At 41.7% G+C, this 26,617-nt stretch overlaps 2 protein-coding genes across 2 annotated transcripts; one reads left to right on the forward strand and one right to left on the reverse strand.

Annotated features, from left to right (window-relative positions):
* The first annotated feature begins 350 nt into the window (after positions 1-350).
* Positions 351-16,712, forward strand: plod1a (procollagen-lysine, 2-oxoglutarate 5-dioxygenase 1a). The gene is made up of 19 exons (XM_033969379.2): positions 351-580; positions 1,116-1,207; positions 2,424-2,557; positions 3,042-3,205; positions 3,932-4,044; positions 4,882-4,945; positions 6,636-6,733; positions 7,178-7,279; positions 7,634-7,759; positions 8,143-8,264; positions 8,625-8,729; positions 8,807-8,932; positions 9,489-9,630; positions 10,424-10,537; positions 11,476-11,538; positions 11,620-11,724; positions 12,472-12,618; positions 13,904-14,029; positions 15,318-16,712. Exons 1-19 carry the CDS (start codon positions 490-492, stop codon positions 15,471-15,473), a joined length of 2,190 nt encoding a protein of 729 aa, XP_033825270.1. The 5' UTR covers positions 351-489; the 3' UTR covers positions 15,474-16,712.
* A 1,571-nt stretch (positions 16,713-18,283) lies between these two features.
* tpx2 (TPX2 microtubule nucleation factor) lies at positions 18,284-25,958 on the reverse strand. The gene is made up of 15 exons (XM_033969872.2): positions 25,570-25,958; positions 25,171-25,260; positions 25,025-25,100; positions 24,276-24,329; positions 24,106-24,207; positions 23,222-23,328; positions 22,652-22,797; positions 22,069-22,237; positions 21,805-21,998; positions 21,450-21,545; positions 21,160-21,333; positions 20,647-20,793; positions 20,201-20,312; positions 19,477-19,652; positions 18,284-18,653 (listed from the first exon to the last, which is right to left on the reverse strand). Exons 1-15 carry the CDS (start codon positions 25,676-25,678, stop codon positions 18,543-18,545), a joined length of 1,863 nt encoding a protein of 620 aa, XP_033825763.1. The 5' UTR covers positions 25,679-25,958; the 3' UTR covers positions 18,284-18,542.
* Positions 25,959-26,617: the final 659 nt, after the last annotated feature.

A 26,617-nucleotide genomic window follows, 5' to 3' on the forward strand; every position in this document is an offset into this window, starting at 1 on the left:
CTGTAAGCCTTGGGGCAGAATGTCGGCTTTGTTTTAAGGGATCGTTCTACTTTACACAACTTGTGTGTGCTCAGCTGTTTACTGGAGTTTGAGTACCAAACTGTGATTTCACTCCTCCAGTGACGAGTCTCCTCCTGCCCAGAGGCTACGTGCGCCGGCTCACGTCCAGCGAGCCCCCTCTGCACGGAAAACTTACAAACTATAAAACAAAATACATTGTTGGAGGAATAGCTCAACCAGAATATGGACTAATATTCTTTAGTTTTTTAAATGCCCAGTACAGTAGGCGACGCGTTCTTTGGTGCTCTGACTGTTTGACTGTGTTACAGCGGAAATCCCAGCGAGGGGGAGACACAGAGACACGGGGGGAGAGACAGAGACAAACACGGAGGGGGAGACAGAGCGGGCGGTGCTGGGAGACTTCATATAAGTTTGGGACTCGCGTGGAATGCGTGCAGCGGGGACATTTCCACTATTTTCAGCTCCAGAATGAGGCGAGCTCTGTGGACGAGTACCTCTGCGCTGCTGCTCTGGGCTCTGGTTCACACGGCGAGCGCGGAGGAGACGCGGATCCCCGAAGGTAAGTCCCGGAATGCAGGTCTCATTCTCCCACAGCACCGTAAACTGAGCACAGAGAGCACCATATGTCCACGGCCACTTTTGTAACGAGGAGTGGACAAAACAGACCAAACCTGCAAACTCAGAGCTAACTTTTGTACGCGCCAGTGTCCAGAGACTCATGTGTCCCGCTGTGGCTAAGCTAGGGTCCAACTTAGCCTTACTTATTTGCTAATGTACCAGGCAGCTTCACAAAGTTTTATTGCCGGGTGTGAGGTGGAGGAACGGGGCCCGCAGAGGCGCGAGAGCCCGCTGCTGCCTGTCCTTCATGACGCTGACGTGGACCGGGCTCACCACGCTCACGCGGGACAGACGCACGGCGCGTGAGGGTGGAGGAGAGCCGGATATAGTTTGATAAATAAAACACATCTAAATTAGGTCCTACTAAAAAGTCTTGTGCTTAGTAAGAGGAAGGCCTTTCGGTGTAAAAATAATTAAATAATAAAGTGTTTTTTTCCCCATGAGAAAAAGTTAGTCTCTTCAAATCTGTGTCACAGATAAACTCGTGGTGCTGACTGTTGCAACCAAAGAAACGGATGGCTTCAGGCGCTTCTTGAGGTCCGCCAAGCACTTCAACTACACTGTTAAGGTACGTGTGTGTCCAGACCTGCCCCATATACAGACTGTGATCCAGGTCTGCTGTCCCCATCCAGCGCCATATACAGACCGTGATCCAGGTCTGATGTCCCCATACCCACATGATGCAAAAACACTTGATTGGATTCGTGTATTAGGCCTACTAGACACAGTTGGTTCAGGTAAAGGCAGAGACAGTCAATGGTTAAAGGCCATATTTGTGCTAAATTAAAAGTGGACTATGTAACTTTCAAGGTGAAGTGTGCCCACTTGCTTTTTCCATGAAGATCATAGCTCAAAATGTTGCATAGAATGTCCCACAGTATGGCCTTAAGCATTAAACATTTCCATGGAGAAAACCAAGTGATGCCACCAGTCCAAGTTACAGGTCAGATCTGTGGAGAAGCAACTCCAGTAAGAAAATATGTTATTTAAGTTGTTTTTTTTTTTTTGTTTTTTTTTTTACATTAAAAGCATACTATAATTGAATAAAGGTAACTTTAATGCCATACTGTGGAATATTCCAGACAAAGCTATAACATTTCCATGCACACAAGCAGGTGATGGACCCACCATCAGACATAGTGCACTTTTATAGTCTGAACTAATGTGCTTTGTAAATAAGACCGTATGCTACCATATAATACATATTACAATTGCCAAACACATTTAGAAATCTCCCTACTTTTTCCTGTGACATGAAAGGCCACAGTTGTAACATGATTAACATAATTTCCTCTGCAAATGACAGAATATCCTGTTTGGCAAATTCTATGTAAAACCTTTTATTCCTGTAATTTAGCAATGTTCTGCAAACATGTCGTATTAGTTATATTGTATTAGTTCATGTTACCTTCTCTGAAATTATTCTTGTAATCGAATAAAGGAGTTTTTGGTCAACCAAAGGTGTGCCCTGTTTACATAGAGCTCAGGATCAAACTTGGGATAAAAGTGAGCCATTATTGGCAACATTCTTCTGACGTGTGTAAAATGTCCATAGAGATGCAAAAACAATGTACAAAAATAAGACTCGAAATCTCGATAAGCTGCTGGTCAGTACTGGTAAATAAAACTTTTGAATGAACGCCAAGTTTGTTATTTAGCCTCTTAAAATCTTCTTTGGTTTAACATTAGGCTAACTGAAACTCAGAGGTGAGACGGCATAGTAATGAGCTCTGTATAGTCTACACAATGTGATTGAGATTCTGTGTGTGTCTCTCTGCTGTCAGGTGCTGGGCCGGGGAGAGAAATGGGAAGGAGGAGACTACGTCTCTGCTCCGGGCGGGGGGCAGAAAGTACGTCTCCTCAAGCAGGCTGTGGAGGAGATGACAGACCAAGACTCCATCATCCTCTTCACTGACAGGTATGATGGATGATCTCATGTGTATTTTGTCAACTGTCATCAAAATCCAGTTTGTCTTGCTGTAGTGGCCAATAGCAACAGACATCAGCTGATATCAATAGACTTTAAAACTCTATCAATGGAAGTAAAGTTGTAGTAAATATATGTTCTTGGGATATAATTTGGTGTATCTTTTATGCTAATTTTGAGTAAGCTATTTCCTCTTCCTTTCTGACCTCCTCTCCTCCTTTCTGACCATCTCCCCTCCTTTCTGGCATTGCTTTTTTTGTTTTCTGACCATCTGCCTTCATCCTGTCTGACCCTCTCTCCTTGTCCTCCTCCTCCTCCCTTCTGACCCTCATTCTTCTTGACCCACTCCGCTCCTCCTTGTTAACATCTATCCTCCTTTCAGACCCTCCCCCCTCCTCCTTTTTGACCCCCTCTCTCCTCATTTCTGACCCTCTTTTCTCTTCCTCTAACCTCCTCTCTGCTCCTGCCTCAACAGCTATGACGTGGTCTTCGCCTCAGGGCCCAGGGAGCTGCTAAAGAAGTTCTCACAGGCTGGACACAGGTTGCTCTTCTCCTCTGAGACGCTGCTCTGGCCCCACAGGCTGCTGGAGGACAAGCACCCCCATGTCGCGGTGGGAAACCGTTTCCTCGGCTCCGGAGGTAACTGCTCATCATTGCATTTTAATTTAACTTTAGTCTGGATTATAGGAGTTGTGTTTAGATTTTTTTTAACTTACCGGTAGTTCTTTATTTTAATCTGTCAGTGAGGTCAAAATGGTTTCTCTTATTATTTTCATTATTTAATTGTATTAAATGTATTCATTATTTAAAATTTAAGTATATCAATTTGAAACTTAGTTTACTTATAAAAACAAATGCATTACAAGTTTTCATCATGTAATGTTTTAATATATAAAAAAGTACCAAATGTACCATAAAATTCAGAAAATGATAAAGCCAAGTGTAAATTTCTTGCTTAATTTTTAAACATTAGAGACAAACAGATTTACTGAAGTACGGCATATTAAAAAAAATCAAATGGGCAAGAGCTACGAGAATGAAGTCACAACATTTTGTCTTTAAAGTTGTAGTCAAAACATAAAGATGTAATTTTATCAAGATTTAGTGGCCGACGTTACTGTATAATGCAACTGTTAAATGTTGTTGTTTTCATATGAAAGTTGAGGGCACAAACTTTGCAATTTTATTATTCTATTAATAATGTTATAATTTAAAATACTGAGCTCTTTTTGAAATACATTGAAAAAAGTGAAATAAACTAGACTAAAGTCTAAAGTGGTCTAATGAAGGTGCTTGAGCTCTGAGTGTGCTGACCCTTTCTGTGTGAGTGTGCTGACCGTTGCTGTGGTCTGCTGTGCTCTGCAGCATTCATGGGCTTCCTCCCTAGTGTGAGGAGCCTGGTGTCAGACTGGACCGGAGCTGACAGTGACAGTGACCAGCTGTACTACACCAACATCTACATCAACCCTGACAAAAGAGTGAGAGTGCTTTTATTTTCATCTAACATGTAGTGTTTAGAGGAATACTTTGAAAATGTATTTAGTTATAAAATGTTGAATGCATACTGTACATTCAATTATTTTATATTAGATTGCGTTCACATTTAATTGAATTTTATAATAATGTAAAAACATGACATATACTTAAAACTGCTTTATGTGACAGTAGGAACAGTATTCTGAATACCCCCACATGTGAGAGTATTAGTATGTATATATTTTGTTACTTCCTAAGGCTGATCCACAGCCACTCCACAGACTTGACTCATAATTTACTTGACCTGGTGGAACATTTACCACCTGCTTGTTTCCAAGCACATGCTATTGTTTTGTCTGAAATGTTCAACAAAATGGCATCAAACAACATATAAACAGAAAGTTACATGGTGCTACTTTAACTAACACTGTCCCATTAAAAACTTGTAATTACTGCTAATTATTACTTATCGGAATAGAATGTGCCTATTACTGTTTCATGTGGTACTACACTGGAAAAAAGGACCACACAGTGCAGTAATGACTCAGTGGTAGTATTCATCCACAAACCATAGGGTTGGTGGTTCGATCCAAGCTCCTGTGTGAGTAATTAGTGGAGCTTGGAGAAGGTTAAGTAGGTAGCTTATCTCCACAGTGTGTGGGGAGTTAATGAATGGGTTATAATTTTTTAAAGTTTCTTGACATCACATATATATATGGACTAGTTGCTAGTTAGTTTTACGATATGGTCATACAGACAACACTTACTAAACCTGCTTTACTGAGTCTACCAATGCTCTTAAGCTAAATGAATAAAATCAATGCATTTTTACATTTCAGAAGTCCATAAACATCACATTAGACAGTAAATGCAGACTCTTCCAGAACCTCCATGGAGCGCTTGGTGAGTTCTCCTCTGTACTGTAGTTGTACATGTGTAAAAGATTTCTGGTTAACAAACATTGGTAACTATCTGTGATTAAACCCTAGAACTTGCTATATTACAACAAAATTGCACATTGACAATAGTACTTTTACCTGCCCTCATTTCCATTAGATGTTCCAGGCCTATAGAATGTTGTGGTGTTATGTGAAACCCAGCTAAATGAGCAGCTTGGTGCAGTCTGTATCGTCGTGCTGAAGTGTGTCAATGTAATATTGTGTGGGGTAAATTGATCCTCCTCTGAAACGCTCCCTCTGCAAAACTAGGGCCTTGCACAAAGCTTCATTCAGAGTTTGGGGTTGGACTGTTATATTACACCTGTTTATTATGTATCTGGCATCAAATCTTTTTGGTGTTTTTCACATTTTAAAACAATGATGATGGATGAAATATCATTGCTGGTTTCAGATAACATCACAACTTTCTATAGTGCAGTAACATTTAATACAGCTAAAATTGATAATGTTAGAACACATTTGGGTCTGGGTGGGGGTTGCAGATAGGATCCTCTAAGTGGAAGTTGTTGGTAGGATGGTGTGGGTGGGTGGTTTCAGGTAGGGAACTCTGGGTAGGGCTTGTCGGTAGGACGTGTGGGTGGGGGTTGTAGGTAGGGCACTGTGGGTGGAGGTTACGGTTAGGATATCTGGGTAGAAGTTGCAGGTAGAACACTGTGGCTGGGGGTTACAGGTAGGACATCTGGTGGGAGGTTGTATTATGCTGTGGGTGGGGGTTGTAGGTAGGATGGTCTGGGTCTTGGTTGCAAGTAGGACAGAGTGGATAGGGGTTGTAGGTAAGATAGGTAGGATAGGTTGGAGATTACAGCTAGGAGGCTCTGGATAGGAAAAGGAGGTAGCATAGTATGGGTGGTGGTTATAGATAGGATGTCTAGTTGGGGGTCAAGCCCCATACATTATCAGAAATGCAAGACCCACGAGATGGAAAAAAGCCCGACCCGCGCATCTGTTGTAGGTAGGAGTGAGAGGAGGTTGCAGTTGGGGTGTGTCTGGGTCAACATTGCATGGAGGACTGTATGGGTGAGTTGCAGAAAGGATGAAATGGGTGCGAGTTGGAGGTAGGACAGTGTGTGTGGGCGTTCCGGGTGGGTCTGTGTGGGTGGGAGTTGCAGATAGGACAGTGTACGTGGGGATTGTGTGTAGAACGTGTGGGTAGGGGTCATGGGTAGTGGTTGTAGTTAGACCGCTCTGGGTGTTAGTTATAGGTAGGACTTGTGGCTGGTGGTTGCGGGTGGAGGTTGCAGGTAGGACGTCTGGGTCTGTCTGGCCATACCCTGGAGCTGTGGGGTGCTCTGTGACAGGGAGCGTGTTCAAACAGGGGCCAGGCCTGTTCCAGTGGGACGTCTGTTCTCCTGCACTATGGAAGGAATTTATGCTAGCGCACAATGAAGACTACTGAGAAAGCTATGACTTGTCAGTGCTGCAAAATCAAGTTCCAACCCTTTGTCACCGCAATAAAAATATGCTATTCACATTCATGTATATGCAACCCTAAAACAAAGTATTATGATTATGTTTCATAGTTCTAGAGAATAATGCTGTATATAACTGAAAGTATGGTTGGCGAGCTGGTATCACGGAGCAGGTTTGGTCAGCACTCTCCCAGGACCTGAGAGCTGGTCTGCTGTGTCTTTCAGATGATGTGGTGCTGAAGTTTGAGGACAGTCGTGTGCGAGCCAGAAACGTGCTGTACGACACACTGCCTGTGCTAATCCATGGGAATGGGCCCACCAAGGTAAACCACTCTCACACTATTCATCCTCATGTCTACTGCCATGTCTGCTTTCAGTCATTCAGTCTGGGTTAGATGTATTTTTAAGTATATCAAGACTCAGTTAAGTCAGTTAGAACCATACATATTTAAACATGTTTCCAGAGTCTAATCTTTGAGAAAAGACTGAAATATGAACCTTAAAACTAACCCAGCAATCACAAGCAAACCTATACACTTAGAACATGTACCGTACAAGGCTCCACTGAGCTGTGATGTGGCACAACCTTTGTGAACTGCAATTTAACTTTCTTCTTTTCTCCTCTCTTCTGCAATTAACCTTTTATCACCTATTCATTTAGAAATGTTCAATCAAATATGTGGATACATTTGACCTGGAGTACATTTTCCTGGGTGTCAGTACACAGTGAGAACACAAGCAGACTAAATATTTGTATTCTCCCTCAGCTCCAGATTAACTATCTGGGCAACTACATCCCTAATACGTGGACCTTTGAGACGGGCTGCACAGTGTGTGGACAGGACCTGCTGCCTCTGTCCTCTTTAAAGGTCTGTATACTCTGCCTCCTCTCTTCCTCCTCTCTTCCTGATTCCTCTTTTGTGCCTCCTCTCCTCCTCATCTCCTCCTGATTCCTTCTTCTCTCCTCCTTATTCCTTTTTCTCCCCTACTTTCCTCCCCTCTCCTCCTCTGGTCCTCAGTCCTCACCCCTTCTCTTCTTTCTCTCCTTTTCTTTTGCTCCTCTCCTCCTCCTGTATTTTCTCCCCCCTCCTCCTCCATTTCTCAGTCCTCACTCCTTCTCCTCCTTCTCTCCTCTCTGCCTCCTCTCCTTTCTCTTCTCTTCCTCTCCTCCTCTGGTCCTCAGTCCTCACTCCATCTCCTCCTTCTCTACATCTCTCCTCTAGGTGGCTCCTCTGGTCCTCATAGGGGTCTTCATCGAGCAGCCCACTCCCTTTGTGAGTGTGTTCTTTGAGCGTCTGGTGAAGCTGCAGTACTCCAAGGACCGTCTCCAGCTCTTCATCTACAACAAGGTACCACAACTAACCCAGGACAGGGGTCTTATTCTGTGCATATGTGCAAAAATATTAGGTACAATGACTTTCCATGCTAAGTTTGGGATATTTAAAAATACTTCACATGAGTGGTCTGGGCCAAAAACTCTTCGTCCGCCAGGTGTGGCTGGGCGAAAATAATTAAAACGTGATCTCATATATAACATTAAAACCGAAGAGTGCAGAATAAAACCCTTTCAGTCATATGCACATCTAACAGAACTGTTTTGCGCCTGGATTTAAACATTGTCAGAGACCTGTCTCACATCTTCAGGAAGACTGCTCCAGGTTTTAGCTGCATAAAACTGAAATGCTGATTCCCCATGTTTAGTCCTGACTCTGCTGTGCTTCTCTTATTGTAGGAACCTCATCACGAGCGCCATGTCAGTTCCTTCCTCAAGGAGCATGGAGATCTTTACCACAACATCAGGTCTGTGGGACCAGACCAGGAGATGGACGTGGCTGCAGCCCGAGACACGGCCATGTGAGTCCAGCTGATAATGTGTGAGAAAACGTATTAGGCCACATTTGAATTGAATTGTAGTCTAATTGCTAGTAGATTCTTGGCATTGTATTGTATTGACAATCCAGTTGTTGTTTGGAGAATTTATAGTGTTAATGACACTGGAGTAGAAAGCATCATTTATTGTTTAAGCTGACGTTTATTGATTTTAAAATGACTCAAAATGGCTCAGCTTCCTTTGAAATTCTTTCTAACATGGTTTATATAATTATTATGTATTTCTGTATTTTCTTTTCATTATATCCATAATATGGAATATACATGCATTATTTCTAATTTAATCATTGTATGATTTTGCCTGTTCATCCTGTGTGGTTCCAGAGACCTGTGCCGAAAGGACAGCACCTGTGAATATTTCTTCAACCTGGACATCGATGTGGTCCTGAAAAACGAAGACACTCTAAAGATCCTCATAGAACAGAATCTGTCAGTGCCCTTTGGAGCTGAATAAAAATGCTAATGCTAATGCAAATGCTAATATTGACTCTCCACTCCCTCCTTAGCCCTGTGGTGGCCCCCATGATCACCAGGGTGGGCCGGCTCTGGAGTAATTTCTGGGGAGCTCTGAGTGTGGACGGGTACTACGCTCGATCGGAGGACTATGTGGACATAGTGCAGGGACGCAGACAGTGAGTGCACATCAGCCGTATTTTTGTGGTTTTAAATGTTCCTGGTAGAGCGTTCATCTCCTTTTTGTCTCCATAGAGATGATATTACTGTGCTTCGAATGTTCCACAATATGGTATTAAAGTTATCTATCTTCTTAGATGGAGACAAGAAGGTGATGCCACAAAGCCAAAGTACAGATTATTTCTATGGAAAGGCTACCCCATTGACTGTATGGCTGGATGTTTATCATGGTATTAGTGAGGAATAAAAACACACACACACGCATTTAATGCCAGACTGTGGAACAATTCAGGCAAAGCAATAGCATCTCCATGGAGACGAACAGATGTAAGGATGTGTCCTTCACCAAAAAAGTTACATACTGCACCTTTATGTTTTAATTATTGTAAGTGTTGTTCATGTTCTCTCCACCCATGAGTTAAAGGCTCTGTAAATGCAGCTGCCTATAGACACTTGAAGATGACACATAGACAGAGCATAGACTGAGCATAGACTGGGTCTTTCAAAGTATCTATCACATGTACAATGGTGTAACTGTGTGTCTCTGTCTTCCAGAGGAGTGTGGAATGTGCCCTATGTGTCCAGCGTGTACCTGATGAGGGGCAGTCTGCTGCGCTCAGACCTCCAGGATTTGTCTCTGTACAGTACTCCAGGACTAGACCCTGATATGGCCTTCTGTCACCAGCTCCGCAGCAAGGTACCACTGCACCATCTGCTGGATCAAGCAAATCAAAGCACTATGTATGGAAGTAGAAATTTAAAAAAGAAAAAAATAACATGGCGTAGAAATTCCACAATTTTGACATGTTTATTGTACTGGGCCAACAGACACCAGATACAGTTTCGCGTGCAAAAGACAGACAACTTGATGTAAAATGTGCATTGTCTTCATTACACAATAATAATTTTGTACAGATTCAAATCTATGACCACATCTTTCTTCTGTTAAGTTTAAAATTTTGCTGTGACCTATTGCTATGCAACTCTATCTGGGTGTAAAAATAGAAAATGATCTGGTGATATTGTAGTTATTATCTATAAGCTTCTATTTCTCATGTCTGTCTCCATAATCCACCACCTTACACAAATTGTCTTGTTTTTACAATTTGAGGTTGCCACCTTAGTAGCCTAGTAACCTGTCATATGCACTTTAAATGGCCCATATTATTTTCTGATCTATGCTATAATGTTCTTTCCTCATCGAAAACATACCTGAAGTTGTGTTTCGTTTCATTCACACATGTAACACACAAACCTTGCATATTTAGGCTGTGTTCTTGTCTTAAACACGACTCCAAACATCTTCACTAGAATCATGCATTGTCCCAATCAAATAAATAAAAAAGAAATTAAATCTCATAGTATCAAATATATCAAAGTATCAAAATTAAGTTTTAAATTCTGTGCTAAGTTTTCTGTAAACTTTTCTTGTTTCTGTCAGTATGGTCCATATGCAATCAATGTAAACAAACATGTGCTATCTCGTGCAGGACATCTTCATGTACGTGACCAACCTACAGACGTTTGGGCGTATCCTTTCCACAGAGAACTACCAGACCAGCCACCTGCACAACGACCTGTGGCAGGTCTTCCAAAACCCTCTGGTGAGGCCACCTCCAAGTTACAGCACATGCTTTACTCACTACAGTTAGAGTTCTTTAGAACAGGAACTATCATTATGAACTATTTCTGAACCACCCAGTACTGGGGTATAAGAGATAGGAACAAGTGTCATTCCAGTTTACAGATACATCAAATGTGGTGTTCAACTGACTTTTCAGAAATGAATAAGTTCTAAAAGCTCAGATTTAAGTACAATTTTAGATGAAATGTGAAGTGCTAGAAATTGCTGAAATAACTGTAATAAGATGGGCTCACCCGACAACACATCATTTAAAGCCTGTGTTTGGTTATTCCTTTTCAAAAACATCTAGTTCAAGTCAAACTTTATTTCTATAGTACACTGAAAACAACTGCATTTGACCTGAACAGAACAGGTCTCAATAGACCAGTCACTACAAACTTTCTGTACCGAGAAGTGAAGAAGTTTAAACAAGGCTAGAACAATAGATGTAGGTACAAAGTTTGGCAGTTCCAGGGCTGTATATTATTCAAATTCTAGTGAAGGTGTATGGAGAGCTTCGTATATCTCCACTCAATGACATCACAAGTATTTTTCAGCATAAATATGCAGGATTTTTGTGTTAAATATGCGAGCATGAAACAAAGCTCTGGGTATGCTTTGTTGAGGAAATAACATTATAATGTAGATTTTCCAAAAATTGTTATATGGGCTCTTTAATGAAGAGATATTGTGCTTTTTATACGTGGGTCATTATTTTACTCATAGTAAAACCACAATATTGAAGCTGTTTTAGGCTTAACAGTCCTATATTACACAAAATGGACTGTGAGCTTTAAGCTTTTTAAAATATTGTTACCTCATCAAAAACATACTCATAATGTTTTGTTTCATTCACACAGGTTTGATTAATCTTACATATTATAGAGTAATATGGGCTGAAGTGTGTATGTGTTGTAGGACTGGGAAGAGCGGTACCTCCACCCGAACTACAGCCGCATTCTGAAAGACCAGATGGAGACGGTAAGTATCTCCCCTCGTGGGCTCTTCAGGCTCCTCGGGTAAACAAGGACACCTGACCACACTCTCCTTGTACATCTGCAGCCCTGTCCAGATGTCTACTGGTTCCCCATCTTTTCAGAGATCGCCTGTGACCACATTGTCGAGGAAATGGAGAACTTTGGGAAGTGGTCCGGAGGAGGCAACACGGTACATCACTCACACTAGCACTAAGGATTAAGGATGCACAAATAATTGCGATCCGAAAGATTGTGAGATCGATTAAAGTGTCAAATGTAGTGGTCTGTCACGATAACAGGTTTTGAAGCATGATATATTGCTATAGAGAATTCCTGTGATAAATTTGATAAATAATAAAACAATAACACAGGATTATCCCAGACACATATGTAACACATATATAAAAGGCCTGAGCAGCAACAAAGAATTATCAGAATGAAGAAATAATTAACCATAAATGTGAATAAGTGAAGAAGAAAAAAGAACAAGAATCTCCCCATTGTTGTAAAGAAATTGTACACATGATAAATATTGAGCCTCAATATATATATAATAAATGATAAGTTGATATAGTAATTTTCATGACAGCCGTAACACATTTTTTTTTCACTTTTAATTTGTATATTTGTGTTTACTCAAACTATAAATGTGCCAAAAATATCCCCCAGCCATTCCAGCAAGTCTCAAACTGTAAGGAAAAAATACTTTTAATTAGCCGACCAGTTAACACATTTACTGAGGTACAAAGTACTGGCTCTCAAATGTATTAAAAGAAAAAAAGTAAGATTGATCTAAGTACAAATACCTAAGAATAGTAATAGTACAGTACTTTTACTTTTGTACCTGTTACTTTCCACCACTATTATCCTTGTGCATCCTGAATCTTTTGCCTGGGCCTTGTGAGAAGAGTACTCACTGCTGCGTATCTCCTGTCAGGACACTCGGATCCAGGGCGGTTATGAGAACGTGCCCACCATTGACATCCACATGAACCAGATCAACTTTCACAGGGAGTGGCAGAAGTTCCTGCTGGAGTATGTGGCCCCAGTCACAGAGAAGATGTACCCAGGATACTACACCCGGGTAAGTGAGCTCAAACCCGGGATACTACACCAGGGTAAGACTCTCAAACCAGGAATACTACACCAGGGTAAGATACTCAAACCAGGGATACTACACCAGGGTAAGACACTCAAACCAGGAATACTACACCAGGGTAAGACACTCAAACCAGGGATACTACACCAGGGTAAGATACTCAAACCAGAGATAGTACACGAGGGTAAGACATTCAGACCCGGGATATAGTATAGTAACATGAGTATTTGTAATTAATTACTTAACACATTTGAAGAAATATAACTGAGGTTCAACCCACCTCTACTATGTGCTATGTTTTCACTGCTACACTGACAACATCCAACTTTACATCTCCACAACATCCATCAACCCCAGCACCCACTCCACTCTCACCCACTGCCTAACAGACATCAAAAACTGGATGAATCACAACTTCCTCAAACTAAACAGTGACAAAACAGACTTCATCATCATTGGTCCACACAACATCACCAAATCCTCACAACACTTCACCCTGCACTTTGACACCACACTCTCTCCATCCTCACTCATCCGCAACCTCAGTGTGCTCCTCGACCCCACTCTTTCATTTGAACCCCACGTCAAGCACATAACCCGGACTGCATTCTTTCACCTCAAAAACATAGCCCGTCTCCGCCCATCACTCACCTTCTCTGCCGCTGAAACTCTCATCCACGCATTCATCACATCCAGAATCGACTACTGCAATAGCATCCTCTACGGTACACCATCCAAAACCCTCAATAGACTACAGTACATTCAGAACTCCACTGCCCGGCTCCTCACCCACACCCACTCACGTGAACACATCACTCCTGTCCTCCACAAGCTCCACTGGCTCCCCGTCCCTCAGCGCATCCTCTTCAAAATCCTTCTCATCACATTCAAAGCTCTCCACAACCTGGCCCCTCCTTACCTCACAGACCTGCTCCACCACCACACTCCATCTCGCTCCCTCCGCTCCTCCAGCTCCAACCTCCTGTCCCTGCCTTGTGGGACCAAGCTCCGAACTTGGGGGGACAGAGCCTTCTCCATCGCTGCCCCCACCCTCTGGAACTCACTGCCCAAACCCCTCCGTGACTGCTCTGACCTCCCCACCTTCAAAAAAGAACTCAAAACTCACCTGTTCAAAATTGCTTTTAATGTTTGATTTTATGTTGTAAATTTTGTGATATTTTATTCTTGTATGTATTGTGAAGCGACTTTGAGTGTCTTGAAAAGCTCTATATAAATAAAATGTATTATTATTATTATTATCATGTTTTAGGCCCAGTTTGACCTGGCCTTCGTGGTCCGGTACAAGCCTGACGAACAGCCGTCTCTGCGGCCGCACCACGATGCCTCCACCTTCACCATCAACATTGCTCTCAACCACGTGGACACAGACTTCCAGGTCAGTCACTGCTTGCACAGAGAACTAAACAACCAAATTCAAATTGTCTTTGCCCCAAAGCCTGGCAGACCACACTTGTCCCAGTCTACAGCAATCTAAAGAACCAAATAGATGCAGAGGGTGGGCTACAAGACAGCCACGGGACTTTGCAGTTATAATTTCAAATGCAAATTACTATCATACATGTAGTACATATACAGTACATATACTGTTTGCATGAAATTTATATAATCTGATAACTCCGGGAATTGGATAATGATCAGATGTCTGGCGTGCAAGTAAAGATAGCCACTTTCAAGAATATTATTCAAGTAGTAGTAAAAGCAGGTTGTCTGAAAACTACTGTTGAGAAGTAAAGTTTTATTGAACTTACTTAAGTAAATGCAGTGATAGAAAGAGTACTGATAATTTGTACTGAAGTAAAAGTACAGTTACATGGCTTAAAATGTACTCAATTACAGGTACTGCTGCCAAATGTGTACTGAAGTAAAAAGTACACATGGATAATACTAGCCCAAGTACCAGTTACTAGTTACTTTTTTTTTTTACATAATTTTTAGACACATAGAAACAGCTCTGGCTACTTGGAGCAGATGAGATTGCTGTGCACTCAGACAAATGGGACTTAGTAACTTCTATGATTTGTTTTTTATCTTGTTTTTAATGTTGTACAGCACTTTGGTCAGCTTTGGTTCTTGGAAGGTGCTATAGAAATAAAGTTTGATTGATTGATTATGATTTAGACGATGTAACTAATTACATTTACATCCCAGAATTGTACTTTATAAGTAGATTTTTAGGTGTACTTGTAATTGAGTATAATAACCCAAACAATAAATTATAGTAACATGAGTATTTGTAATTAATTACTTAACACATTTAAATAAATATAACTGAGGTTCAACCCACCTCTACTATGTGCTATAGAATTGTGTCTAAAGGGCCTGTACCTGATTTTAATTTATTCTTGTCAAGGCAAATGCCTTTTACATCATGAATTATTTGATAAGAGCTGCTAAATAAGACAAAATTTTACCTACCTTTTCATCCAATCAGGCACATTGTTACTAAGAATCATGGGAAACAACTGCCTGACGCTATCCTAGAGACTCTCTGTCATGGTGGATTTTCAAGAGTGTAGTAGTATTAGTAATGGTGCAATATTATAGCAGCACAAAGGGCTAAGTGAGCGAGACTGACAGTTCAAACTGAAACTGTGCCCAAGGCATAATTCCAAGGCCTTTTAACTCACTTGTATACACATTATGACTTGTGTGCTGTGATGCAGGGCGGCGGATGCAGGTTTATCCGATATGACTGTGCCATCACATCTCCGCGTAAAGGCTGGGCTCTGATGCACCCGGGGCGGCTCACGCACTACCACGAGGGGCTGCCCACCACCGCCGGGGTCCGATACATCGCAGTCTCCTTTGTGGACCCCTAACCTGGTGACCATGCCTACAGACTGGACTAAACTCATGGACATGTCCTACAGGGAAACGCTATTTATTATAAGCTGCTGTCAATGCTGCAGTGGACTAGTACTGTACTTCTGATAGGAGACTTCCAAAGACTCTGACGTCCACCACAGCAGAAATAGGCTGACTGTAGGTTTTAATGTGCTTCTAACTTTCTAAAGGCTGTTTACACTGTGTGGAGATGTGACCCTCAAACATTAAACATGGAAATATTAGAAATGCTTTTGCTTTAAATGGACAGTATGTAACATTATGGAGGTGGTATGTGACCTGCAGAAGTCCATGGAAAAAGAAAGTTAAAACCATACTCTGGAACACAGTAGTAAATTTTATGCCATAATGTGGAACATTATAGCCAGTGGAATAACATTTCCATAGAAACAAAAAGGTCAGGTTTGTAGTGATTCAAGCCCACTCACAGTAAGGATGTATGATTTTCCGTTTTTCCGTGCAATACACACAACCTAAATGGAAAAAAAAGCTTTCATTTTAATCTATTATTAGTTTAAAAGGTACTTTAAAAGTTGCATACTGTTGCTTTAAACAGATGACCAGGGCATGACTATGATGCAACAAGTCAAAATGTTTTTATTCATAGCTGAGAAATGTAGAATTTCTGAACCTTCTGAATTAAACACATCTCAGAGAAAACTGTTTCATGGTAGTTAACATCAGTGGGTGTGTTTACTTTTCAAATCAATTTGACCTTTTTTTTTTGCTTAAATTATATGATAAAAGATTTTATGCCTGTATGTTTTATATTGAGTTTCACAATTGCTGAACTGTTTTTTTTTTGCCTGGTTGAACAAAACCTTTGAAGTCAACACTCTTGTCACTGTGTTGTCAGATCATGTTAATGAATTATTAAAGGTGCACTGTGTAATTTTTCTGTTGGAGCCATGTGCTTGTCTCCATGGAGATATTATTTTGCTTGGAATGCTCCACAGTATTTAACTTTTAACTTGTCCATCGATGTAGATGAACAGATCTCCTCCAAGACAACTAACAAATCAGCTCTATGGAGAGGTGATGCCACTCACTGGAGAAATGCATGTTTTAAAGGCATTTAAGACCCTAAAACACATAATTAAACGTAATTAAATAAATGCAAGAAATGTTTGATGTCATATTGTGAAACATTACAGGTAAAGCCAGAACACGTCCATGGACTTACATAATGGACCTATAAACAATTCCACATATGCTACTTTTTTATAGATTAATTTGAAATCGGATGATACAAGAATGTTATTGGATTCTGCTATTCAATTTTTTTTTTTTTTTTACCCTTTTAAAATATCCTGAGGTGCCTTTATTTCTCCTTTTAAAAATCATATTACAATTTTGTTTTGACAACTCAATGAAAACTATGAAGCTTGTAATTACATATTTTGTTTTGTCCACAATACTGAGGATCATGGTAAGGGAAATATTCAGACCCCTTTAAATTTTTCACTCTTTGTTATATTGCAACAATTTGCTAAAATCATTTAAGTTCATTTTTTACACACAGCACCCCATATTGACAGAGAAACACGAAATTGTTGACATTTTTGCAGATTCATTAAAAAAGAAAAACTGAAATATCACACGGCCATAAGTATTCAGCCCCTTTGCTGTGACCTTCATATATTTAACTCAGGTGCTGTCCATTTCTTCTGACCATCCTTGAGATGGTTCTGTGTCTTCATTGGAGTCCAGCTGTGTTTGATTAAACTGATTGGACTTGATTAGGAAGGCCACACACTTGTCTATATAAGACCTTACAGCTCACAGTGCAGGTCAGAGCAAATTAAGTCAAAGGAACAGCCTGAAGAGCTCAGAGACAGAATTGTGGCAAGGCCCAGATCTGGCCACGGTTAGAAAAAGATTCTGCTGCACTTAAGGTTCCTAAGAGCACAGTGGCCTCCATAATCCTTAAATGGAAGATGTTTGGGACGATCAGAACCCTTCCTAGAGCTGGCCGTCTGGCCAAACTGAGCAATCGGTGGGAGGAGAACCTTGGTGAGAGGTACAGAAGCTCCAGAAATGCAGTCAGGAGATGCGAGAGAGTTCTAGAAAGTCAGCCATCACTGCAGCCCAACCAGTCGGGACTTTATTGCAGAGTAGGCCGACGGAAGCCTCTCCTCAGTGCAAAACACATAAAACCCCACATGGAGTTTGCTGAAAAAAACCCAAAACACCTCAAAGACTCCAATATGGTGAGCTATAAGATTCTCTGGTCTGAAGAGTCCAAGATAAAACTTTCAAACTGGGCCAAAGGTTCAACTTCCAGTAAGACAATGACCCTAAGCACACAGCTAAAATAACGAAAGAGTGCCTTCAGGACAACTCCGTGACTGTTCTTGAATGGCCCAGCCAGAGCCTTGACTTAAACAAAATTGAGCATCTCTGGAGAGACCTGAAAATGGCTGTCCACCAACGTTCACCATCCAACCTGACAGAACTGGAAAGGATCTGCAAGCAGGAATGGCAGAGGATCCCCAAATCAAGGTGTGAAAAAAGATTGATGGCAGTGTATTCCCCATCCCTTCTGTTGTAATCAGTATTATTTTTTATTAACATGTGAAATAGAGCTCATTGGTCACCCATTTACAAATAAAATCTAGTTCCTTTCCCCTGATTAACAGTTTAGTGCTTTGCTCATATATTCTATGGAAATTAGCCATGTTTTTAATCAGTTCCCTGTGATTTTTTTTTTCCCCTGATAGACAGATCATGCCCCATGTCCCCAATTGGCTAATCCACCTGTCGAGTATTGAAGTGTACATTTTTGATCCCAGTCAAGACTCACTTTATTACAGTTTTTTATATTTTTACTGTATTTTGTCTGTCAAATAAACAAGACACATCCAGTCAGACTCATGAGATGGAGAATGTTTATACAGACATTTACAGAGGCCACAGGACAACGCCAGAGATACATACAACTATTAGGACAATCACATCAGCCAGAATTTATTCAAGAAAGTCAAAAAGGTAAAAACTGTAACATAACAATACAATAAAAATATTTAAAAATAACAATAGAAAGGTCACATTCGGAAGCGGTCAGAGAAGTTGGGGGACTGGGGCACAGTGAGGGGCATTTCACTCTTCTTCACCTTCACACATCGGTAGTGTTTGATGGGCTGGGCCTTGTGCACCTGGAGGCAACATGGAGGAGAACACGGCGGTCAGTTAAGCCCATAGAGAAAGTACACTAAAAACACAAGTTGTACTGTCCGCCCCTGTATATTTGAGCAAACATTATAGAAATGTGTGAGGCGTTCTTGAGGTCAAAATATGTCCACTGTACCATCTACAAAACAATTATAAAACTTCGCTCTTGCACTTATAAACTTGTGCCAATTAATAATTAGGATGCTCAGAATACATAAATAACTTTAAAATGAACAAGTAGTTTATCAGGCACATCACTTTAAAAAAAAAAAAAGACTCCAGTTCAGAATATGAATCTTGAGATGAGAAATTATGAGAACTGAGGGCATTTTCAAGGCATTTCTAGCTTGTCAGTTTAACTTTCTCACACCATGGACAGATATTCTCTTGAACATCAGAAATTCTATTAAAACGGTGCAGCATGTAACTTTCCTAAAGGGAATGGGGGCATTTATTCAGTCAATATTTTTCAAGGCATTTGATACACAATAATTCTTATAGTGAGTGATGTCACCTCTTCACAGATCTGACCTGTACCTAGTGGCATCTCTGGCTTGTCTCAATGAAGAAAAGCAAGTTTACTACTGTGAATCATTCTAAAAGGAAAAGCTACAGCACCTCCATGAGAGAAGCAGGTGGCAAACCCTTCACCAGAAAAGTTACAGGCTGCACATTTAAGAGTACAATTTTAAAAGCTGCTAAACTGATCTAAATATAAAAACAAAACTCAAAATCAAGATGAACTGAAGCCATTTGAACTAGTGCAGAAATTTTTGCAGCTAAAAGAGTGTATGGAGGGTGAGGCACCTGCTCCTGCCGCAGCCGGGCGATCTCCTCCTTCTCCCGCTCAGCCTCCTCCTTACGTTGCTGCTCCTCCATGAGCGCCCTTCGAGTCTCCTTCTCATTCACCTGTCGGTCAAACTCTTGGCGCTCACGAGCTCGGCGCTCCGTCAGCAGCTGGAAGCCCGCGGCTGTGCTGAGGGCTAAAAAGGGATGGGACACAATGGGTACGATGAGCTATGCTACCATTTCATCCTTCGCACATGCTTTAAACTACGTAAGAGCAGGTAGACATTTTGTCCTAAAGTTGGCATTTTTGATTCTTCATAAAAAAAAAGAATATCTACGCATTGCAAGTTTTAAATTTATCTCTTGATTAGAAATGGGCAGCTAACATGGTTACTGCATATGTCAAGGCCCATGCAGTTTACATGACAAATGAGATGGTATGCCATTCTATAAAGAACTCCTTTAATTGCTTAGAAATGAAAAAAAAATCAATCTGTTGCACAGAATTTGTTCAACTGAAGAGAAATTCCATCCCATGTCAACATAATGTTTTAGGTCACTTTCCATTTTACAACTTTTCCTTTATAGTGTGCCATTTGACCGGTGTACAACTGTGATTATTTGTGTGATTTGGAGTTTGCTAACTTTACCATTCTGAACCAGGATTCCACCAGAGCTTTTCAAATGCAGTTTTCAAACCAGGACAGGCAATGTATATGATAGATTGTAGCAGATGTCTCACATGTTTCTGCACGGTCCTCTTTCTTCGGTTTGAACGGTTCCTTGTGCGTGACCACGTTGGGTCTGGCTTTAAAATGTGTAGCTTCCTCTTGTTGTTTCTTCTCTTCTTGGACCTGCATGAAGAAGATCATTAGTATCACACAAAAAGGTAAACACTGATCAGATGCCGTGTAAAATGTGCTGGTCCTGTAGTTTAGACTCTCCAATGGGTCGTCTCTAAAAGACCAACCACCACACAGTGTAGGCCAAGTAAACAAGCAGAGTTTAGCCCAGAGTTTACAAACCCTGGAAAAAGGTCAGCTCTGAATTAGTCACCTTTGTCATGATAACATGACTGGTTAAACTTTGGGATTAGGAATAAATCCTGCTCAGAATAACAGTAGAGCAAGTAGAAGCTTCCTTGACCCGGGCCCTGCTTTCACACTGGTTGCACTGTAGCGTACACACCATGCTCTCCCAGCGGCTGCTCTTCTGTGCTCCTCGTTCATCGATCAGCAGGTGAAAGGGCTCGGGCTTTGTGGGCTCTGGCTTCTTCTTCTCTGGAAGCACCACTGTACTAAAGTCGGGCAGTGGCTGAGCTTTGAACGTAGGAACCTGGAAAACACACAACATTTAATCAAACAACTGCACCCATCACAATCTACATATAAATTGAAATATTGTGCAACAACATGCAGTATAATGCATTTTGATTTCTTCAGCCCCTTTGCAGTGTATTAAAGCCATTAAATCAGAGCACCCAAGTACAACCATGATTAAGTAAACCATGGTAAAGAGGTATGCATTACAGTGTGAGGAACAGGCAGATAGTTTTACACATAAGAGTATAGATGCCAATAGAATGTACACAATAAAACCAGAGCCACTCTAGTGATCATAATAAGTGATACTTCTACAGTGTGCATTTAACCCATCCAACTCAGCATGCATAGTATCAGAGTAACAGTAAAGAAAACTCACATCCTCATTCCTCATCTGCTCCAGCTTCTTCTCCTTAAGCGCCCTCCTCTCCTGCTCTCTTTTGTCGAAGGAGAAGGGACACACCTCCACCTGATGGTGCTCAGGCAGTTTGGGCTGGAAGGGCAGCCCAAAGTGAGGCACCGGGGGGGGTTTGATGGGGGATGGGGGCTTCACCTGTAGGTCCATAATCAGCACAGTTAAGAACACACCCCGTATTGAGGAGGTGCTCACAAGTTACATAACCTAGTCCGGATTTAACATTTTCTTTCAATAGTGAAAGCAGGCATCACCTGGACAGGAGCAGGCTCCACGCGCACCCTCTTCTTCAAAGCAAAGGCAGGGGACTCAGGGACTGTCAGAGTGGGGAGCTTCTTCTCTGGTACGCCCTGTGAACATTCATGCTTTTAGAATCTTCACAAGGCATACACTTCTACATACACTTCTCCACACAACAGCTGTGAAGGATAGTCAGGCAGGTCACAGCAGGGTTAGAATGAAGAGGCTAGCATGTAAACAAGGGCAGGGAAGTTTCAGGTTAAAACCATTTAGTGATACAAATACAAAAAACATAGTCATGTGCTAATTTTCTGGTTAAAGTTTATAAGCTGTTAATCAGTTTCAGGTTAGACTTGAAGCAGTGCTCACCACCACTCCCTCCAGGATTTTCTTGGACACTGGGTGGGACTTGAAGATGTGTGGGGGCTCCTCTTCCTCTACTGCAGGGGGCTTCTTGGCCTGTCTCTCCTGGAGCCGCTTCTCGATCTGCAGGTGGAAGCCCTCTGGGATGGTAGGCTCCCTCACAATGGGTTTGTGGTGAGAGCTCTTCACAGGAGATGGGCCTGAAGACAGACAGTTCAGAGTTGAGACCTGATGATCTCCATACTGCTGGCCCTCTCCCAGTGCAGTCACCTCTCTCCTGCATCTTTCGGCTGGGCTGGTGGAAGCGGTCAGGAGTCCGCTTCTGGAACTGATGGATCTGCTGGGCCATGGGTACATAGGACGCCGACTCTTCTTTCCTCTTCCTACTGGCTGATAGGTTAAAAGGCTTGGGCACAGTGGCACCTTTCACAGACTTGGCCTGAAAATGACAAAACAAAAACACATTTGTGCACTTGAATGGTCTCCAAAGAAACTCCAGTGCATCCTTCAGCCATTGCTGCACTATATTCTGATAGGATCAGTGTGCTACCACAGGCAGGGTGCGCCTTTGCACATTCTAAACAACTACAGGGACATTAACATCTGAGAGAAATCTGAACTGAAACTAATGCAAGAATCCCATGCATTTCAGAACGCAGTTTGTTTTTATAGAAAATATGCCTATAGTTTTTACAGCTTTCATATCATTACACCAAATTGCAGTCTTTGCAGTTATCAAACTGCACCAACTCAAACTATGGTCTCAAATTCAGTTGCAATTGATTGTGCAGCCCTCAGTCTGCGGCCAAGGTCAGGCATAATGTGAACGAGAACTGACAGCACATGTACTCACGGGGGAGGAGCGCTTGCGCAGCTGCTCTATGAAGTTGACCTCTTCGGTGGTGTGTGTTGAAGCTGAGGATTTAATACGAGCGTCGGTCTTGAAGCTAAATTCTCTGGGCACAGTGGTGGTAAGGGCCATCTTCTTTGCTGGTGGATCTGTAGTTGAAAATGTGTCAGTGAAATTGTCTCCACAACAGTGTCCTATACAGCCAGACTGTGCCAACAGTCTATCAACACCGGTGGAACTGCAGGAAGTACTCACAAGGGGTGCGTGATACGAGAAAAAAAAGATGCCATATTTGAGAGCTATGTTTTGTATTGCAATAACACTAGTGACATTTTGATATACTTTTAGGCACAACAGGTTCAGTTAAATAAAAAGAAATGTACATGCCTTTATTTACAAGTCAAATTAGGTCAAAATAAAGACAACACCAAGCCCAGTCCAAGTCTAATGTAGGACTTAACATAAGGGAAAGCATGAATACAATGTCCATTTTCCTTTCCAAAAACAGTATTGCATCAGCCAATATTGTGATATCGATATTATTGCGATATATTATGCAGCCAGAACACTCACTTCCAGCTAACGCCGCTTTGTAGCTGGCCTCGTTCTTCTTGCGATGCAGAGCCACCTCCTTCTGCAGTTTCTTCATCCTCTCCAGCTCCAGCTCCTCAGAAGACAGCCTAACGAGACAATCACAGAGGCACAAAACAATGAAGCATTCAACAGGGAAAACAGGCCCAAAGCCATGAGAGAGTCAACAGGAAGACCTAAAACAGGGACAACACAGGAGTCAGAGCCATTCAACCATGGCACAGGGTAGGTTTCATTCACGGCCATTGAATGTTTGACCACTGACAAAAATTGTAGTGTTGACATTCAGAAAACAGTCCTTGAATTTGGAAGCTGAATTAAAAACAAAACAAAAATCTTATAAAAATTTTTTTATATATATATATATATATATATATATATATATATATATATTAGTAACAAACCAAATATACTATTCTTGCATCAAAATAGTTCTAAGACCACATGATATTGAAATTTAATATAATAACTGATATTTTGTAGCTGATGCCATCAACATTATTTGGGGATGCGATGCCAACTGTAAGCATGCCGTGTCGAAACTCTGTTAGCCTCAACTCAGAGTTTTTCACAATTTGATCCGAAAGAATCAGCTTAGCTGGAACTACAATAGATGAGCTGATTTATCCTGTTAAAACAAGCCCCTCTCCAATAACATCCATGACACTCATTAGCAAGGATTTAACAAACAGAAAAATTGATTTTGAACAAAAAGGTGAGAGCCAACAAACATCTAAACGAGACCATGAACACTTACTGATCACAGGCTCCTGAAAATGTCTAGTTAAAGTCCATTTTGTATTTTTTCTTGAGTTTTGAGATCATCTTAACTTGGTACTGTACTCAGAGGTAGGAGCAGGACTCACTCAGTGGGTGCTGTGTGCAGACTGGAGGCACTCCGAGTGGCCCTCAGGCTTTTGCTCTTCATGATGCGACTGGACTTTCGGAGCGGCTGAGCAACTGGACTCCTGCACAAATACACAAAGACATTAGAAAACTCCACATGCCCCACCACACAACTCACAATGCCACGTACTTTTTTTGCTTCTTCTCTGGTGGACCACATATCTCAATCTTGCGTTTTGACACCCTGAAACACAGCATTTAGGATTTAGGAAAGTGGAGCAGAAATCTCTCGGCATGTCTCATAAATGTCCTTTTGTTTCACCCGGAATGTCCCACACTATGAAACTATCCATCATTGATTTATTCAATTACAGGTGGTTTACTGTAGAAAAATACTTTGTTTGGTGAAGTCTCTGGCTTGTGTCCATGGAGATGCAAAATTATAAGCCATTCTGTAAGACAGTCTACACAAAACAGCTCCATGGAGAAAAGGTATTTTTGGATCCCCCACCAAAAATGTACAGAGAGCCCTTTTCAGACTCTTTCCTTGTCCCTGGGCGAGATCCACTCCTCCTTTCCAAGGACCTATTGTGTCATTAGTTGTGTGATGTAGTGGCCATAAATGTTAAAGCTAGGGCTGGGCAATTAATCTTAAGAAGATTCAGCATGTCTAAACGTTAATGCTCAGCTTGGGTCTTTCAAATAAAGAGGTCTACAGCCAATGCTGCCTTTTACTGATAGGGGAATGGCTGTAGCCCTCTCCATTATAAATACACAAACATATTTTTGACGATTACAACATTTAAGATGGTAGTATTACTTGAGTGAGGGGGGAATTAGCAATGCACCAAACTGTAAAACCTTTCCATCATTATAAAATGCCTGAAAAGGCCCAGACAAAAACCCTGAAATGAAAAGACCCTCTCTGTGGGACTGTACCTGCGTGGCTGGTTGCTGGTAGTGATGAGTTTGGATTCACCCCATGATGTGACAATGTTTGAGGGAGGACAGGCATCTGTAACAGGTCACATACAGTTATACACAGCAGTATGTACAGTGAGGAGTGCAGAAAACCTTTAGCAAACCTTTGTCCACTTGTGCAGGAGCCTCTGTGTGTGGGCTTTCACGAAGGGCTTCACTCATAGACAAGCACAGACTTCCACTCTCACGTTTCTCTGTAATGCAAACATGTTAGATTTAGAGCAACAGCAGGATGCATCTGCAGCACCCCACCTCCGCCTGTGACTAGGCCTATCTCAAGGTTTTCAGTCAAATAAGTGGTTTATATGACCAGAGCCCATTATCACGGCAGACAATAACAAGAAAATATTATGAATGATGTGATTTCACCGTTTCAAGGCAAATTGGACTTAGGATAGGTAGGCTAACCCACTAAAACAGTATCCAAACAGTGGCGTTATTTGACAAATAAAGTTAAAGTGCAGTCCTGGTTGTTGTGGTAATAATCCGCTCGGAGGCCTTACCAAACCAGGTGTCGTCAGAGGGCGCGTTGTGGAACTCGGCGAGGTCCACCACTTCGCTCGGAGCGTCGAAGACATAGCGGTCCGACGTGTCCAGGTCGTTTTGGTCCATAGTCGTTGGTCTCTGAACGACTAGACGACTACCTCAATTAGAAATATAAACTTTAGATGACCGGAAAGTAACCTAATCCAAAAGAGCCATGTCAAACAGCGGACTATTAGCAGCGACCCTCGGCACTCAGTGATTCACATATTTGCGCGCACATGACTAAAGTTCTATGAAATCGCTACAGCAGATTACAAAACTGGACGCGTAGTGCTAGTTTTATAATGCGCTGTGTTTAGGTTAATCTAGATAAATCACTAAAACGCCAGTCTTACCAAAACAGTGATCCGTGAGCTGGGGCAAGCCGCTGTTGTCGTTCAAATGGGTTCCCTCCTGTTCCGTCCGTTTGAAGCGGCCAATGACAGAGCACGCGCCACGCCTCTGCCGCCGCTGATTGGCTCAAACGGATCAAATGGGCGGTGTCAAATGGCATTTCCTGTTACGTGCAAACGCTTGCTTTGATGCACTAGTTTAGTTTATCTTTTCCAATCCATTTTCTTAATTAAGTCCAATTGTGTGTTCCTAGTGTTATTGCCATCTGAAGCAGGAGCACTCCTCAGAGGCTCAGGCAAAAGCACAGAACAGAGCCTCTCACTGTGGCTCAGAGCGGAGAGTTATTAGTCAGAACACTCGGGCTCTTGCATGCAGGGGCGTCGGACTGGGGGAGGTACAGTTTCCCCAGGACCCATTTGAGAAACTGAACCCGATGGGTACATGTAATAATTTCCCCAGTTCCATTATTCTGTACTTAAATACACTTTAGTGGCAAGAAAATGCATTGTTGTTGTGTAAAGTGCTTGTAAGATATATTTATTACAACTAAATACAATCACCATTTTAAAAAGATGCAAATGGCTTCACAAAGTCCTTCAAATCAAGAAGGAATTGGTTGTCTGATACTCATGTATACGCCTATGGACCCTGAATCTACCTGGACGACTAAGC

This window comes from Periophthalmus magnuspinnatus, chromosome 7 (genome assembly GCF_009829125.3).
Source record: "Periophthalmus magnuspinnatus isolate fPerMag1 chromosome 7, fPerMag1.2.pri, whole genome shotgun sequence".
Lineage (NCBI taxonomy): Eukaryota > Metazoa > Chordata > Actinopteri > Gobiiformes > Gobiidae > Periophthalmus > Periophthalmus magnuspinnatus.

Excerpts from the sequence above, each read along its gene's own strand:
- tpx2 (XM_033969872.2), bottom strand. The coding sequence starts at position 25,678 with ATGGACCAAAACGACCTGGACACGTCGGACCGCTATGTCTTCGACGCT. Across the intron at positions 25,261-25,569 it reads CTCTGACGACACCTGGTTTG|AGAAACGTGAGAGTGGAAGT; the intron begins GTAAGGCCTCCG and ends TTTGCATTACAG. Across the intron at positions 23,329-24,105 it reads CTGCACACAGCACCCACTGA|GCTGTCTTCTGAGGAGCTGG; the intron begins GTGAGTCCTGCT and ends TTGTCTCGTTAG.
- plod1a (XM_033969379.2), top strand. The coding sequence starts at position 490 with ATGAGGCGAGCTCTGTGGACGAGTACCTCTGCGCTGCTGCTCTGGGCT. Across the intron at positions 3,206-3,931 it reads CCGTTTCCTCGGCTCCGGAG|CATTCATGGGCTTCCTCCCT; the intron begins GTAACTGCTCAT and ends TGTGCTCTGCAG. Across the intron at positions 4,946-6,635 it reads GAACCTCCATGGAGCGCTTG|ATGATGTGGTGCTGAAGTTT; the intron begins GTGAGTTCTCCT and ends TGTGTCTTTCAG.